Below are 17,662 nucleotides of genomic sequence, written 5' to 3'. Positions count from 1 at the left end.
AATGGCGCCATAGGAGGTTCGAGTTCTGAAGCGAAGCTTACCCCCTTGAGCCCTGCGCACCACGCAGTTCAAAGTACGTATTACAGCTATGGTAGCCTTCACGCTTCAAAAAGCCGGTCTCTTGCTCTTTTCAAAATCCTTTTTTCTTTATCTGGGCGAAGAAGACGACTCCTGTTCCTGAAATTTGGATTTTGAATACATGTGGTCCTCCATGTTGCCGGGAAGCTACGATACCCATTAGCAGCATTAGCCCTGTGAGTTTATCATGTCACAGCGAAAATGCGAAAAGTGGAGCAGTATGTCCCTTACTGGCTAACGTATTTCAAGATGGCGCCCCAGTTCATGCGAATGCAAATGTAAAATTTCCGGCCAATAGGAATACTTGGAATTGATGGTGGAGGTAATTATTCATGAAAAAGGACAAGTTTGTGAACAGGCAACACCGATTTTGATATTGAACAACTAAACATGTAACGCACTGGACCTTTTTAAGATGACGTGTGTTCATCCTGAGCAGTAACATGAGAACAAAAACGCATTCTCTAAACTAGATCACCCGAGTACAAGAAAAGCAAGACTTAAGACTGTGACTCCAATAACTGCATGCTACTTTTGGCCATACAACAACTAATAACATTCTCATCTTACAGGCTCAAAACAAACAGACGGGAATTCTAGCTGCAGCCAAAGTTATTGACACAAAGACCGAGGAGGAGTTGGAGGACTACATGGTGGAGATTGACATCCTGGCCTCCTGCGACCACCAAAACATTGTCAAACTGCTCGACGCTTTCTATTATGAGAGCAAACTCTGGGTGAGTAGAGGGAAGAGCTCTCGGGAGAGACAATGCCATCAGTGTTTCCTCTGTATTACCACCCAAACCGGGAAACATATGGACCTAAGACAGCACTTTGATTGAGCAATGCAATTTTTTCTGAAACACAAATTAGACCAGTCTTGATATTATGATGGGAGTATACAATAAATGTTTTGAGCAGTGCAGCTTGTGCAGTCTAAAACTTGGACAAAACCAAGAGCGAATGTGGTAGTAAAAGTAAATTCCCCCACTGAGCAAATCCGCTCTAGAAAATCACAGAAGAAATACTATTGCATTGAGTCTTTTTGTAAGCTCTGTATTCCAGTTGTTGTAATTGGCAAATTGAAAAATGGGCTGAGTGGGCCCGCACAATTGTACTTATGCCTTTTTAACCTGCACTGCTGTACTATTATTGCAAGGCTTTTGCAGTATACGGTATGCAAGTTCCTTTTTTATCCCTGTATTATTATCAGAATTTGGGGCAAAGGTTCAAATGAGCAGCAGAAACAATCAGCTTTTAGAGCTGTTAATCATCATACCAGTTTATAATCTATCTATTATTGATTTGAGCCTGTTTCTAAATGCCTTTTGTTCTTCACTGTAGCCCAGTTTTCCAAACAAAAACGTGTCCTATATAATCTGTCGTGGTTGAAAAACTACCACAAGTTTTTCTATTCCTTGCAACACAAAGTCCGAATTTAAGGTGTCACACCATTGGAGCATCAGGGCTCGTTCAGACCAAAGACAGCGATCCGGCGATTTTCCACAGGGTTGTGTCACTTAAATGGTCCATTTGTGTGACGTCATGTTGTGTTCTTTAACCCCCCCCCCCCAACGTAGCACAAGTAGACTTTATATTTCACAATTATCACCTTCCTCTTTCTTTGTGTTGTAATTCTAAACTCCGGCTGATTTGTGAGGACTATGGTTAACTGCTCCTCAGATCTCTGCAGGGTAAATCCAGACAGCTAGCTAGACTATCTGTCCAATCTGAGTTTTCTGTTGCACGACTAAAACAACTTTTGAACGTACACATGTTCCACCAAAACAAGGTCCTTCCTGAGGCTATTTTGCAGAGGCGCCGTTGCTCCGTCCGGCGCTTAGCACCGCCAAAGACGATTGTGATTGGTTTAAGGAAATGCCAATAAGCCAGAGCCCGTTTTTCACCCATCCCGGAATGCTGTGTGGACTCGCCAGACCCTCCTCCACAGCGCTGTGGAGGAAGGTCTGGCAATGCGAGACTAGGCTCCAGTGAATATTGACTAGTTGTGCAGATATAGTGCCTTAGTGCATTTTACATTGGCCCTGCAGCGAACCTGTATCAGTAGTAGATAAGAATTATACCAAAGGCCTGAACGTGAGGGAAGTGTGCATGAATAGATAAACTGTGCGTGTGAGGAACTCTGTGACAGAGTTAGATTACAGGTTGGTCCAAACCAGTAATCAGGGGTTTTCATTTTCTATCACGTACACTTTCTGCCACAGACACATGGCAAAGACTCGTGTGAGTCGATACACAAGCGTCTTAAAATAAAGCCAGGTCATCATAAACGTTAATGATTACCTGCGTATTTAATTTCGTTGCATTTCTGTCTGAAAAATGGCCACAGCCTGATAGAGGTTGTCTCTTGATTTTTATCTTGGCCTGTGTGTCACCTGTTTGTGCAAAGAGGAGAGAGTGTCCAGGATGTTTCCGCCTGGAGATGAAAGGCTTTATTCAACATAATCCCAGGGTTGGGGAGGTGACTTACTCTATTACTGCATACCAAATTGTGTCAGTCATCGACGTTTGTTTCCCCTTTTGCTGTTGCGCTACAATTTCAGTTGCACAGCAACAGTTTCTAGGCTCTAGGCTAATGTTTTCATCCCTTGAGGCCTTAAAAATTGTAGGTGAGATTATATACAGTCTCACATCCTCCTCCTTTGTGCCACATGAATGGATTAGAAAATATGCGGGCGCACACACACACACTTCTCCATGTATTTGTGTGTATGTCAAATAAACAAGTGGGAGAGGAAGCCACAGCCCTGGCCCATGGTTCCTCTCTGCCCGCTGCCACTCTGTGGGGGCCATTGTACAACAGCAGAGCCATTAAAACAACAACACGCCTACAGAGAAACACCAGAGCTGTGTGCACGCTGAAGAGCCAAGACTGTTCTGAGAGTCCAGGCATTGTACGTCTTGTAAGGGCTTTGTTGTTGTAAGTAGAACAGTCTTGAAAAACTCAACTGAATAATGGAATGCCATTGAACCATGGTAAAAAAAAAAAAGTTTAAGTTAGTCTTTTTTTAGTAAATAGGCTCTTAAAAGATGTTGTCACTTGTCATTTTAAATGCAGGCTGACCCTAAAACATAAACTAGGGCCTTAACCAACGTATCAACCACAATTAGTTACTCAATGGTGACAAAATTGCAGAATTAGGGCTTCACTTCCTCTTCCTTAATGTGTGACATTTGGTTAAATCTTCCCCAAATCTCAGTGTAGAGGAGTGATTCAGCATCGCGCTATACGGTTCTCCTTATGTCTAAGCGTAATAAAGATGCTCCAGATGCTTTATTTCACCTACTGCCTTAAACTGCCTACAACTTTAATCCTTTTTAGAATACGGCCTGGCACTATAGCTAGCTAGCTAGCTAGCTACCTAGCAGCTGTGTGAAGCCTTTTCCTCAATGTGGGGCCAATCCTCTTACCTCAACAGCCATGCTGAAAGCTCCTAAATGCCTTTAAGGGCTCAGAGGGTTTTGTTCTAACAGGGTGGGTGCAGGTTAATTCTCAAATTGCCTTAGTCAAATAGTTAGTACTTAGGGTACATGATGATGTCCTTTTTGAGTTTTGTTTGTATATGCAATGCATGTTCCAGCAGATTAAATACATGGAGGCAAGCATTTCTCTCTGAACTTGAGAACCTTCCAGACCCTCACTATAGATTTGAAAGGTCACTGGGTTCAAACAGAGCATTACAGCCACCTGAATGGCCTGCACTCACCTCTGGTTGAAATATTTGTTGCATAGGTCATTGCTAATCTCTAATTAATGAACACTCCAACGTGGACTCTATTACCCCATGTTTTTGTGTCTAAGTGACTGATAGGAACAACAATCTTTGAAACAAGCTGCAATGTAATGCTACACTACTAAAAGTGCTCGTCTTGCCACTGGCAGTAGGCTGAGTCCTTTGCAGAGGCCCGGTTTTCAATCTGACCTGCAGCCCTTTGCTGCGTGTCATTCTCTCTCTCTCTCTCTCTCTCTCTCTCTCTCTCTCTCTCTCTCTCTCTCTCTCTCTCTCCCCTTTCCAGTGACAAAGAGTAAAGTAAAAAAAATACGTGTTGGTCTTAGACCTTCATCAGGTAAAACTTTTTCTAAGCTTCTGATCTGCTACTTTTGATCATATCCTACACACCCGCCTGACAAAAGAGATGTGCAAAAAAGCTTTCCTACGTTGCAATCTAATAAAGGGAAAAGACAAAAAAATAACCTTAAAAAAAAAAATTTGCGGTTAAAAATAATTAAAGTCATTCTTTAATAACAGGGTTTCTGCAGGGTCTTAAAAAGTAAAAAAAAGAAGAAGTAACATTTCAAAATCTTATCAAAATTTTAGGCCTTAAAAAGTATTACATTTTCTGAAGTATTGTGTTTTAGTTCTTAAGTCATTTTAAAGAGGTCTACATTTTCCTACGTCCATGTAATGCTAACTCTAATGCTCATTGAAATGTAATTTTTTAATTCTGTGGTGTTGTAGTTAATTATTTTGCTAGTTCAAATATACTTCGCTGTATATGTACAGATTACTATTACTCTGTCGCTTTTATTCAATTATAATACATTTATTTACTTTGCAAGTACTTTTGTGACTGCATTTTGTTGTACTTTTAAAAAGGTCTTAAAAAAAAGTCTTAAATTTGACTTTGTGAAACCTGCAGAAATCCTGAAAAAAGGACCATTTGATGCACACTATTTTACATAAACAAATGTTGAACGTGTTCAAAAACACATTGACTCTGTGCTCCTTTTTTCCCCTTGTTGGCAGATCCTCATCGAGTTCTGTGGAGGAGGGGCTGTGGATGCAGTCATGCTCGGTGAGTCAGCATTTCTACTTTGCATACAGGTTGTAATGTCGAAAAAGGAAACTGTTCACAAAGCAGCGCTAAACGGCAAAGTGGAGAAGGCCAATTTAAGACATCAAAAGACCTCTGTAGACCACCTACACGTTACATTCTTTATTCAGCAATACAATGAATGTGGCTTAGCCCATATTACCATCCATGATTAGGTCGCATTTGTGTACTCCACGGTCAGGAATTCAGAGCATGTGTTTGTGTGATACCCTGTAGAACTGGAGAGGCCCCTGACAGAGCCTCAGATCCGGGTGGTGTGTAAGCAGACTCTGCAGGCTCTCGTCTACCTCCATGACAATAAAATCATCCACAGAGACCTGAAGGCTGGCAATATCCTTCTCACACTGGACGGTGACGTCAAGCTGGGTAAGGGCAAAGTTAAATCCAGCTGTTAACACCAGAAAGTACACAATTTTTCCAGGCAGGGTAGCTACAGGCCCTGTCTCAAACTGCCTCCTATAATACCCAGAATTGATATAAATGTGACCCTAAATCCACACATGGTTAATTAGTATTGTTGTGGGATGAGTAGAGAAAAATGTAGTACATACAAGGTATACAGAAAGTTAAGAACTAGGGGGAATTGTCTTGCTTTCCATGTACATTTTGCATTTTTTTTCTTTTAACTGCTCTATGGGACAAACCATAAATGAGTTCACAGTCTAGCAATGTAGGCTCTGTGCCTTTGGCCGTAGTCTCTGTGTGTTTATCTCGTGTTTTCTCATAGTTTAACTGTTAAAAATGGCACAAGAATTCACTGTACAGTGATACCATCCATTTAAAGCCGCTTTCACACATGCATGTTGGGTTCAGTAATCTAAGTAGGGTGTGTCTCATGACATTACACTCTATGCATGTAAAGCCATAAGAATGAATGTGGTGACTTTTTTTGTATCAAGAAAGATTTATGGCAAATTTCTGTTTTATTTTTGTAGTTCTGGCCATTATTCCTATCAGTAATAATTAAAGTGATGGTTCGGAGTAATTTCACCTTAGGGTCCTTTGCACCATGACCTCGAGCCAAACACCCCCCCAGAAGCTTTTTTCACCTGGGTCGAACATTGGGAGAGTTAGCGTAGAGTAGCGTTATCAGCTGAATAGCTTAGCGCAGGGGCTAATGGACCCACGTTTGTATCTCGTAAGTTACCCCACTAATAATGCCCGAAATTATACCAAACGTCTACAGTAGTACAAATAGGTTATGAACTCATAAAACGATGGATTGGAAAGTTTGTAAGTACACCAGAAGTTTATGAACACTTGCCTGCTCTCTTCTGCTAGCTGCTGCTGCTGCTGCCCGCAGTTAGACGAGTGCTTAGGGACATCTACAAATTACAACACCGAAAAGAGATACAACAAAAATATTTATTAATTTTAATTATTAAATAAGGTAATGTCTCCAAACTTACCTCAATTATTACTTGCCTCCTTCTAGTTATATTACAGCACTTACTTAAAAAAAAAAAAGTTAAATTAAAAAATATTTTTGTTGCATCTCTTTTCGGTGTTGTAATTTGTAGACGGCCCTAAGCACTCGTCTCACAGCAGCAACAACAACAGCAGAGATCAGAAGCCAGCAGGCAAGTGTTCATAAACCTCTGGTGTACTTACAAACTTTCCAATCCATCGTTTTATGAGTGCATAACCTATATGTACTAGTGTAGACGTCTGGTATCATTTGGGGCATTATTAGTGGGGTAACTTACGAGATACAAACGTGGGTCCATTAGCCCCTGCGCTAAGCTATTCAGCTGATAACGCTACTCTACGCTAACTCTCCCAATGTTCGACACAGGTGAAAAAAGCTTCTCGTTTGGTTTGGCTCGAGGTCATGGTGCAAAGGACCCTAGGGTGAAATTACTCCGAACCATCACTTTAAGATAGAATATTAAATAGGACATGAAATGGGTCATGAAAAACTTGTTTTTTTTCAGCGCTTGTGCACATACATCTGAATTGTGAAATAAGACAACTCAGCCAGTTTTTTGCAGCCTGCCTAGATCAGAAATTATTTACTGTGGTGTTTTGTCGGTATTAAGACTCTAGTTGCTGGCTAATTTATGCAGCGCTATGTTGTCCATCTCAGCCAGGAACAGAGAAAACTTGAGTTACAAGCAAGCAGTCTGATGTGTGTAGAGGTCTGTATGGTTATACTGTAGCAGTCTAATGTTTGTAGACGTAACGTTACGTCTGTATGGTTATGCTGCAGCAGCCTTGAATATATTCGCTGTTGATAGGTACCGAAGCTTCGGAGCTTAAAAAATGGTATGCGGTACAGCCCTAATATCTGCAAGTGAATGGATAGAGGAAAGTGTCAGCGTGTCTGGAATTTAAGAACCACATAGCTAAGACATTCTGCGCCTTTGTACTGTCAAAAAACACAAGATAAATAAGACATTATACAACTGTTTTTACAGGCTAAATAGATTTCTTTTGTGGCAAGTAAAAAAAGAAACTGTAAAAGAAATTGACCATGACTTATACTGCACCGACTTAGTGTTGCATGGCCATTGCAGACATTATAACATGAATAAGTTAACTTTATCCAGCATTATTGTTTGGACCAGCTGCTCTGTAAACAAGCATGTATCCACAGCAGATGCAGTAACGTGGCTTACTCACAGGGGTGTGAGTCACTGCTGGTGGATGGAATAAGCTCTGTGAAATCACACACAACAAGCATTTTGTCCAGAGACATAACACACACACAGAGGTGCCTGTGCATCTGCCTGCCGGGACACTGCTGAGCTGTGACTCACACACGACGCAGACAAGGAATGATGTCATCATGCAAATTTAAGAAGAATGTGCATTTCATGTACTGATGACATTAGCAGTTGTGTGATTCAAGGGGACTATTATTATTTTTATTTTTATTTTTTATTTTTATTTTTTACTTGTTCACTACATTTGGAAAATAAATGACAGTTCCTTCCGGCAAATTTCTGGTTTGCCTTGTCACATGTCTTCCAGCGGACTTTGGTGTGTCTGCCAAAAACACCAAAACCCTGCAGAGGAGAGACTCTTTCATTGGAACGCCTTACTGGTGAGTGGAATATAAAACAAGTCCATAAAAACCCTTGTTGTTAATCCTTTTGATGAAAGAAATTCAAGAAAGTACAGTATTACTGTTAGTTTTTGCCTTTTCTTGCACAACATAGAATAAACATTCATGAACTCAATGTCTCCTTTCTAATGACGTCCCTTCCTTCCTTTCCAGGATGGCTCCAGAGGTGGTGATGTGCGAGACGTCCAAAGACCGTCCATACGACTACAAGGCTGATATCTGGTCCCTCGGGGTCACTTTGATTGAGCTGGCACAGATCGAGCCTCCCAATCACGAGATGAACCCCATGAGAGTCCTGCTGAAAATAGCCAAGGCGGATCCTCCGACCCTGATGCAGCCATCACGCTGGTGAGTCAGGCACGAGGGAGAAACTGGTCACTGGTTTGAATGGCCATGTGTTAGTTTTGGATAACTCTACTGAGTGTCTAAAATGTTTGTCTTTATGTCACTCAGGTTTTTTTTTTTTAATGACACTAGCCATTGCAGAGATCCTCGACGTAGAAAAGCAATAGTTTTTTATTTTTTTTTATACTTTATTTTTCAAAAGAAAAAAAAATACAACAAAACAGAACACACAGTTGGTCACCTATGCACTCATTCAAACATTATACTGATGGAGATACATGCCAGTGCATACAGTAAGGGATCATTAATTATCTCATGAGTTCACAAATACAATCCGTTTTCTCCAGTATTGCCAGTAATTATTGGCCCGTAGATTTAGCGGAAAAGTCATACACTCCAAACATTGGTCCCAATATCCATCCAGTCAGTCTTTGTTGGAGATTCGGTCTTGAACCATTTCCGTGTTATCAATCAGCAATATCTTTTAATAGATAATTGTCTTGTCCCAATACATTAACTGCAACATTGCCCAATAGATTGTAGAAAAGTAACAGTCAATTCCATCACCACAAATGTTCTGTATTGCCCGTATTACTTCCGGCCAATTTTACCAAACAGCTGGGCAGTTCCGAAATATATGGAAATGATCTGCCAGCTGTTCTGTACATTTCCTCCAACATAGGCCCCTTCCCATCTCATCTGTCTGTATACATTTAACTTAGGGGTTACAAAGTATCTAATCAAATTCTCTCCAAAGACCCTAAACTGGTGGAGGTGGAGACTGTACAGTGCACATGTTCACATGCACACATTCTTTCTCAGAGATGACAATTTCATTCTCTTTCTCCCATTTTAATATAACCTTATGCAATACTTTTTTTTATATTGTACAAGACCATATTCAAGTTTATTTTTTACCACTTCCACCCTTAAGGTCCCCAGAATTCAGTGATTTCTTAAGGCGGTGTCTGGACAAGCACGTGGACAACAGATGGACTCCGACTCAACTTCTACAGGTACCTTACTCTTGAACATTTACACAACTTCTTCACTCAAGTTCGGAACCCCCCCTATTTTACTATCTATCAGTCACCCCAGCCTTGTACCTGGCCACTTAATTCGATTGATAATCCTCATTCCCCATCCCATACCTATGTACCAGCTGCCATTCAAGAGTGTAAGCAGCCTTAGAAGACATCTGTTTACCTGATTGGTGTCACGTTTGTGTCAGGTACTGCACTGTGTCTCCTGGCAAGACTGACGCTCATCCCATTGTGCCTAGGCTGACGTCAGCAGTGCAGGCTTTTCTTTTTCCATAGGCTTTAAGGTGCTCACCAAGTCAGAGCCACTTATTTACAGAGTAGCCGTAAGGACACATTCATACACACACACACACAGAATATAGCGTACAACGCTGCAGGCAAAGGATTGTTCTGCGATTGTTCTTCAGAGGAAGACTCAATGGGCTTGAAAATCGAAAATAGCGGTCTGCCACCGATGAAGGTTTTGATATCGAAGAAGCTGCATATTCTCCGGCCAGCGATAGAATATGTGCAGCAAATTTCTAAGCCGAAGAAGGTGAGGACGTCAAGAGTTCTAGATGCAGTGCGTGTAGTCTTATCTTTGTTTGCAGTAAAGAAGTTGATTTATTTCTTGGTTTATTGTGAGGTGAAATCTCCAGAGGGAGAGTAACACAAGGATGGAGGAAAGAAAGTTAGAAATATTTTTCCCAGTTATTGTTTAGTGTGTGATTTCTTTTTTTTGGAAGTGCTTTGATGTGTTTTATATAGTCAAAATAGAGCTGCCTGTTATACTGTGAGCAATTTATATCTTAAAATCTATGGGATTAGTTGTCTGCGGGCTGTCCAGTCTTTGCTGCCAACTATGTTGAAGTGCTTTTATTGCAGCAGGTAAGACGTTGAGTTTACCGTAACAAATATGCTGTGCATAGAGCTGGATGATATAAAGAAAATCAAATATTGCAATATTTTTGACCAAAAACTTTGATATTGTAGGGTTGAGTTCAGAAAATGACATCAGTTGACTGTAATATAGCCTTTAAAACCAGGAAAAGACAACACTTGTGTCATATCAATATATTACGATATCCAAAATGTAAGGCGATATCTAGTTTGATACTGTATATCGATGTTGATATAATATCGATATATATTGCCCCGCCCTAGCTGTGCACTGGGTGTTAACATGTAAATGAAACCATGTTTTTTTTTGGTCTTTTGCACAGCATCCCTTTGTGTCCAGTGTGACAGACAGCAGGCCTTTGAGGGAGCTCATAGCTGAGGCCAAGGCCGAGGTCACAGAGGAGATTGAAGAAGACCACAAAGAGGAAGAAGAAGAGGAAGAGACAGAAGCACACCTGGTGTGTACACATTTCCAAAAATCTTTTTGCAAAAGGAATGTACACTGTTCAGGGAAGAATGCTAGCAGTTGGGTATTTTTTTTAATAGTTTTCATTGTGCAGATGCACAGTACACCTGTTCTGCTAACTGCCACAAATTGGTTTGTGCTTCACATTTATGACTTTATAGTAGAGCTAAAATGGTAAGTCAATGAATCGGTAGACTGAAACACTTAATCAGCAGTTATTATGATAGTTGATTCAGAATTTTAAACTGGATATATTTTGGTTTTTGGACTGCTGGTTGGATATAACAAACAGTTTGAACACAGTATTTCAATTCAGGGTCTGGGCCATTTAATAATGATAATGATCAATCAGTGTAGAAAACAATTGTCAGATTATTTGATCACTCTAAAACAGTTTTAACATTTTATATACAGTGATAGGGGCTTTAACTAACAATTTTTTTCATTATTGATTAACCTGCCAATTTATTTTCTTGATTAATCCCAATAATCTGAAGATATTCATTGTACCACCTAGGAAGCAAAGGAAAGCATAAAGGCATTTTTGCTTTAAAAATTACTTATCACGTATTATCAGAATTATTTGCTGAATCTTTTTTTTTTTGCCGATCAAGTAATGGATTAATTGACTAATCGTTTCAGCTCTGAAAAGTGATTGGTCATTACATAGAGAAAATCCCATTCGTTTTCTCCAGAAGGATTGTGATTATTAGACATAGGGCCCTATTTTAACGATCTGAAACGCAAAATGCAAGTAGCTTTGTGGGCGGATCTCGAGTCTTGCGCCCGACGCAAATTTTAAATGGGTTGGTCTGAAGTAGCTAGGTATGGTTTGGGCGTAACGTGCAATAAACCAATCAGAGCGTCATCTCACATTCTCTTGAAGAGAAGGCGCGCTTGTTCCATGGCGGATTGCTATTATGACGGCGGATTTGCCTGACGCCCGCCAGCGGGAGCTGCCGATGCGAGATGCGGCAAAGTAATAAATGCCCGTCTTGGCCGCGTGGCGATGTTGCTGCGGCCCCTCGGGCGTATCTCCTCAAGTCTGGAGAGGATTGCTGCAGCCATGGAGCGTGGGCCTCCAAACGCACCACCTGCTCCTGTTGTGCCCCTTCCTCCCCCCCCACTCCATCTCCGTCCACCCGCTCAATGAGGAGCACATCGCGCATTACTCCCGGACCAAATCTCGCCGTAGTTCAACATCACGTCTCCTTAAGTCCTCTAATATTTCCTCATTTATGTCATCAACGCATCCATGATTCATGGAAATGTTGTGTAAATCACAACAAGCCACAAAGAATGCTGCGACTTTTTGAGGACTGTACTGTAAAGTGCCTCCTGATCTATCCAAACACCTGAAGTGCATTTTCAGTAATATTTTCCTTTGTAATTATGTATGGTTTGCAAAAATGGGAACTGCTGCGTCCGTTTAGATGAGAGAAGTGTCTGCGCGTTGTGCACACGCTACATTATGGCCAAGCATAATGTAGCGTCACACTATAATCATTTACATTTTTATTTATTTAAAATGTTTTCAATAAAAATGAGAATAATGATACAAAATGATCCTTTCCTCCAATATCGGGAATCCTATCGCAGTCGCAATAGATTCAAAATAATTGCAATTAGATAATTTGCTCATATCGTGCAGCCCCAGTCACACATTTGTAGCCGGTTGGTCATTAAAACTCTTTATATAAGCATTTAATAAAACGTCCATAGAGCAATTGAATTAGGGAAAAACACACGAAACCAGAGCCATTCACAAAGTGGGCGGTCACTCTTGGGCTCTATTGTGTTCCAGCTTTCTCTAACTGTCACTTCCACCCGTTCTACAGGGACACAAACGCGCCCCCTCCGACGTCAGTGTCGCCAGCTCAGAGGATGAGAAGATCCCCCTCTCTCCCTCCAGCTTGGAATCCGTCCCTGAGAAGATTGAGCCGATTGTGCCCGTGCCCACACCCACTGAGCTCCCCGTGGCCAACCACGTGGTGGACACCGGCTTCGTGGAGGAGGAGGAGGAGGCGGCGGCGGCTGCCCCTGAACCTGAGGAGCACACGGAGGAGACTCCAAACACTCCAGCTGAGGATGCCGACGGAGAGGTAGAACAGAAACCAGTGGAGGAAAAGCCTCCAGAAGCAGGGGAAGATGTCGCCTCCACACAGCCAGAACCAGAGGCTGAACCAGAGGCACCTGCGAAGGAAATGCAGCAGCTGGAGATCGCAGTGGAGGATGAAAAGGAAGTGGACACAGCCGAGGTTCCAGCCAATCCACAGGCCAGCACAGAGAGTCCTGAGGTCACAGAGGTTCCTCCGGAGGAGAAGATGGCTGTTGTGGAGGAATCAAACGCACCAGCAGAAGAAGAAGAAGAAGAGGAGGAGGAGGAGGACCGGTACAAAAATCTCAAGGTGACGTTGACACTACCAGAGCTAGATAAAGGTGTCCCAAAAGAGGAGAATGGAGACAAGCCCACAGAAAAGGAGAGCATAAATGCAGAGGATGAGAAGATGGTTCCAGACAAAGCTAAGGATGACAAAGAGAGAGATTCCGACTCGGGGAGGGGCTCAGCCGCAGACACCAGCAGTGTAGACCTGAATCTGTCTATCTCAAGCTTTCTGTCCAAAACAAAAGAGCCTGGATCTGTTTCCATACAGGTAACTCACACCGTCCACATATTCAAATATCAGAAACTGTCTCACAGACTTGCATAGCTACAGATACATCTATAAACTCTTCTGTCTCTCTTTTTTTTTTTTTTTTTTTCTTCTCCCAGGACAACAAGCGTCAGAAGAAGACGTTGAAAAAGACTCGCAAATTCATTGTGGATGGAGTGGAAGTTAGCGTGACTACATCGAAGATCATCACTGACAATGATACCAAGAACGAGGAGATGCGATTCCTGAGGTATTCACCTGCCTTCATTTGCATACACACTGCACTGGGCTTGAATTTTATGCAAATACCATGTAAATACATTGCCCAGGAACCTGACTGTGTGGAGTTCACCTCTCTAAATGCTGAAACTTTTTTACTAATCAAACTTCTTTCTTCTCTACTTCTTCTGTGACCTGCTTTATGCTATATCAACAAACAAAAAAAGACACAAAATTAACATAATATTTCTTTTTCCTCTGCCCCCACCTTCCTGTCTGTCCTCTCTTCCTCCACCTCTCCAGACGCCAGGAGCTGAGGGAGCTGCGTCTCCTGCAGAAGGAGGAGCAGAGGGCCCAGCAGCAGCTCAGCAACAAGCTGCAGCAGCAAAAAGAGCAGCTGTACCGCCGCTTTGAACAGGAGACCACAGTGAGTCACACAACTCAGAAACAGCAACGCTGAGACCTTAATTTGTTGCTGAGCTCGACTTATACAAATAGTTGGTTATTAAAAGAGAGCCGGTGTTAGTATGTATGCAGCGGTGCAAGGAATCCCATACAATCGAACAATGGACTTTATTATTAAAGTCGAGTTGAGGAACAGTTGATCAGGTATTTTATTTGGAAACACTTTGGATGTGGTCATACAGAATTTCGTTTTTCAATGAGGTCAGATTATTTGTATTGTAAATGAAAAGGAAGCGTCAGGAAAAAGTGGGAGCAACAACACTGAACTGAAACATCTACTTAATTGTTGTCAATTTAAAGCCAGCGGTCTGGGGCTACGTGTGAATTGTACATCAGTGTTTTTTGTTTTCACAATGATTCATTGTAAGATATTAATAGGCAGAGTTACTTCAAGAGCCAGCTGTTACAATGGCTGTTGAAGTGTAAACAAATGAATATTTCTAGTTCAAAACAGTCATTCCCAAACTTCATTTAAACTGTTGCACCCCTGCTTAAATGTTGTTAGGAACCTCATTAACATGATGCATTCCCTAGACCCTAACCATAACCATTACAACCACAAATGTAACCCCTACCCTTATCTTATACGGTATTTGCCAAAACCTAATTCTTTTCAGGCCTGAGCAGTGACCTCTTACGGTCTAGTAAGTACAAGAGCACACACCCCAAGATATACTCATACGCTTTAAACCAAAAAATGACACTGTAACTATCTGTTGTACATCCCTTACCAAGCCCATTGATAGCTTTTCCCTGAAGAGGAAGTATGTTTTGTGTGGAACAGCTTTTGCTTTAGGTATTTCCCAAAAAAACAAACAGAAGTTTACTGTGATAAACATTTCACTGTTGGTCACTTTTTTTGACCGCTTCCACCAGAACACTTGAATGCATGAAAGCGTGTCATTCTAGCTTGACAATCAGCATCCATGTTAGGAACAACAACTGTTTTAAAATGAACATTCACTTAAAAACGTCTAGGTCTGGCCAATTTGGTCTGGTCATTTTGTTCTTTTATTCATACTGTAAATGTTTTAAAGGTGCCCTGCCACACGTATTTCATTACTTTCTGGTAATGTCTGAAGTTCTACCATGGACACTGTAAAAAAAAATTTGTGGAAAAAAATGCCTTGGTTACCTAGTTTCAAGCCATTCTAGCGTGGTATAGAAAGCCTGCAGGAAGACTCAGCTCGATTTGTGCCAGTTCTCATTAATATTCAACAAGCTAAGCTGCTTGACTCTGATTGGCTAAGAGCTAGCTAATGAGAGCCGGGCTATCAGTATCCTTTACCCAGCACAACTGGGCGAGTTCATGAATAGTAATGAGCTCAAGCAACACCACGTCAGCCTGACCAGCTTTTGTAATTGGCCTGATTTCTCCGCTTATTTCTTTTCAGTGGCTAGAGCTGACAGAGGAGGTAGCAGTTCATTTTCACATTCACCGCATAACACAAACACATATGGACCTAACATATTTAAAAAAAATACAAGTAAAAACAGTTTTGTGTGGCAGGGCACCTTTTTAAGGACCAGGCAAAAATTTGGCATTTTTAACAAAAATAAGGATGCAGAACTTGTAAATATCTGTAATATAAGTTTTAAAAAAAGGAAATAAATCTGTCACGGCATTCCAAAAACCTCCCATGAACATTCAGTCACGTAATTGTTTTGGGAGGTGGTTCAGCGTGTTTCACTTCATGCTGACGTCAACAAAACTGCTGTTTTCTGCATTATTGTGCAACAGAACATTTGTCATCTTAATATTTGGGAACACTAAAAGAAGAAGAAGAAACAGGGAGGTTTATAAAAGAAAAACTCGCTCAGTGGTTGTTAAATGAAGGTTTGCTTTGACCCTCTACAAACCCATCCAGATGTAGTAAAAAGTGTGAAAGACGATGACTCATCTAAGTGTGTTACTTTCTTCCACTGCACACAGATCCAGATTTTGTGGTTTGTACACATGTAGTGTTTGAGTTAGCCTTGGACGCAGGCGGTTTGAATGGCAAATTGCTCCTGTTAGTGAAAAGGATGACTTGATTCCCTTCAGTTGCCGTTACTGTGGCTGTCACTAGTAACTGTGCCGTTCATTTTCTGTATATCCCTGTTAGTGAACGTGCTCATCTTTACTGATGCAGTTTTTAAACCATTGCATTTCATAAAATAATTTGCAGTGTGTTTGGAGCTTGTGTTCATCAGAAATTCATGCAGTTCCTCATTACAATGTTTGTTGCCTCATATTCCCTTTTGAAAACATGCATAACAAAGGTTATTGCCAGATATCTTTTAAGAGTGACACATACTGCTAAGCTAATGGCCCTACATTGACCCCATGTAGCTGCTGCTTGATATTAATTTTCGTATTTCAAAATTTGGTATTTTGTCTGGAAAAGTTGTGCATATTTTCTCCTTCACTTAAGAATTTTCCAATATATCGGAAAGTAATTCATCCATGATTTTTTTATTTGGCATCTACCAAACGTCTTTCATGTACTGTAGCTACAGCTCCTTCACTACAGCTCTTTCAAAATGTCTCTAGGATATTACACACTGTGATGTGGCTGTTCTGTGTCCTGCAGAGTAAGAAGCGTCAATACGACCAGGAGGTGGAGAACCTGGAGCGGCAGCAGAAGCAGACCATCGAGAGGCTGGAGCAGGAGCACACCAACCGGCTCAGGGAAGAGGCCAAACGCATCAAAGCCGAGCAGGAAAAGGAACTCTCCAAGTACCAAAACATGCTGAAGAACCGCAAGAAAGAGGTTAGCATGTGTACTAGGGCTGCACAATTTTATCAAAATCGCGATATGGACTAGTGTATTATTAGTCTCGCTTTGCCAGACCTTCCTCCACAGCGCTGCGAAGGAGGGTCTGGCTAGTCCACACAGCATTCCGGGAGAGGGAAAAAAGCATGCTCTGGTTTATTGCCATTTCTTTAAACCAATCACAATCGTCTTGGGCGGTGCTAAGCGCCGGGCAGAGCAACGGCGCCTCTGCAAAATAGCCTCGGGAAGGAACTTGTTTTGGTGGAACGTGTGTACGTTCAAAAGTAGTTTTAGTCATGTAACAGAAAACTCAAGATTGGACAGATAATCTAGCTAGCTGTCTGGATTTACCCTGCAGAGATCTGAGGAGCAGTTAACCATAGTCCTCAGAAATCCACCGGAGTTTAGAATAACAACACAAAGGAAGCAGACGGTAATGGGCATCTGACCGAAAAAGAGGGGCATCCGGTGGAATTTCCGGTGGCAACAGGGCTATCCACGGAAGTGGAACGTCGTGAATATAGACCAGCGCAGCATCCAAATCGCGAGGGGGGATGAAGTATTGTGGTGCTGCAGAGGCATCCCGGCCTACAAATCGTATCCTACAGACTAAAGAAAAAATATTTGTTTGGTACAGATCCTCGCAAAAATCACACTATTCACTATATCATTTCAATTTTAATATTTTTCACTGAAATGGATAATAATGATACAAAAATGATCATTCCCTCCAATATCGAGAACCAATCAGTCAAAATAATCAAATTAGATATTTTTCTCATATCGTGCAGCCCTAATGTGGACCACATTACATTTAATTTCCTTTCACTTCC

General features: G+C 41.5%; 1 protein-coding gene across 1 annotated transcript in view; it reads left to right on the top strand.

Moving 5' to 3' along the window:
• slkb (STE20-like kinase b) overlaps positions 1–17,662 on the top strand; it is a 33,439-nt gene that overhangs the window by 2,585 nt on the left and 13,192 nt on the right. The window contains exons 2-12 of the mRNA XM_039794278.1: positions 651–815; positions 4,848–4,896; positions 5,152–5,301; positions 7,909–7,981; positions 8,156–8,350; positions 9,282–9,363; positions 10,593–10,727; positions 12,574–13,389; positions 13,509–13,639; positions 13,912–14,035; positions 16,647–16,826. Coding sequence (XP_039650212.1) covers positions 651–815; positions 4,848–4,896; positions 5,152–5,301; positions 7,909–7,981; positions 8,156–8,350; positions 9,282–9,363; positions 10,593–10,727; positions 12,574–13,389; positions 13,509–13,639; positions 13,912–14,035; positions 16,647–16,826 — 2,100 coding nt within the window. The remainder of the gene's footprint in view (positions 1–650; positions 816–4,847; positions 4,897–5,151; positions 5,302–7,908; positions 7,982–8,155; positions 8,351–9,281; positions 9,364–10,592; positions 10,728–12,573; positions 13,390–13,508; positions 13,640–13,911; positions 14,036–16,646; positions 16,827–17,662) is intronic.

The sequence above is a fragment of the Perca fluviatilis genome, chromosome 1, assembly GCF_010015445.1.
Source record: "Perca fluviatilis chromosome 1, GENO_Pfluv_1.0, whole genome shotgun sequence".
In the NCBI taxonomy this organism is placed as follows: domain Eukaryota; kingdom Metazoa; phylum Chordata; class Actinopteri; order Perciformes; family Percidae; genus Perca; species Perca fluviatilis.
Note: the sequence above shows the minus strand (reverse complement) of the source record. Positions and strands in the feature narration are given on the sequence as shown.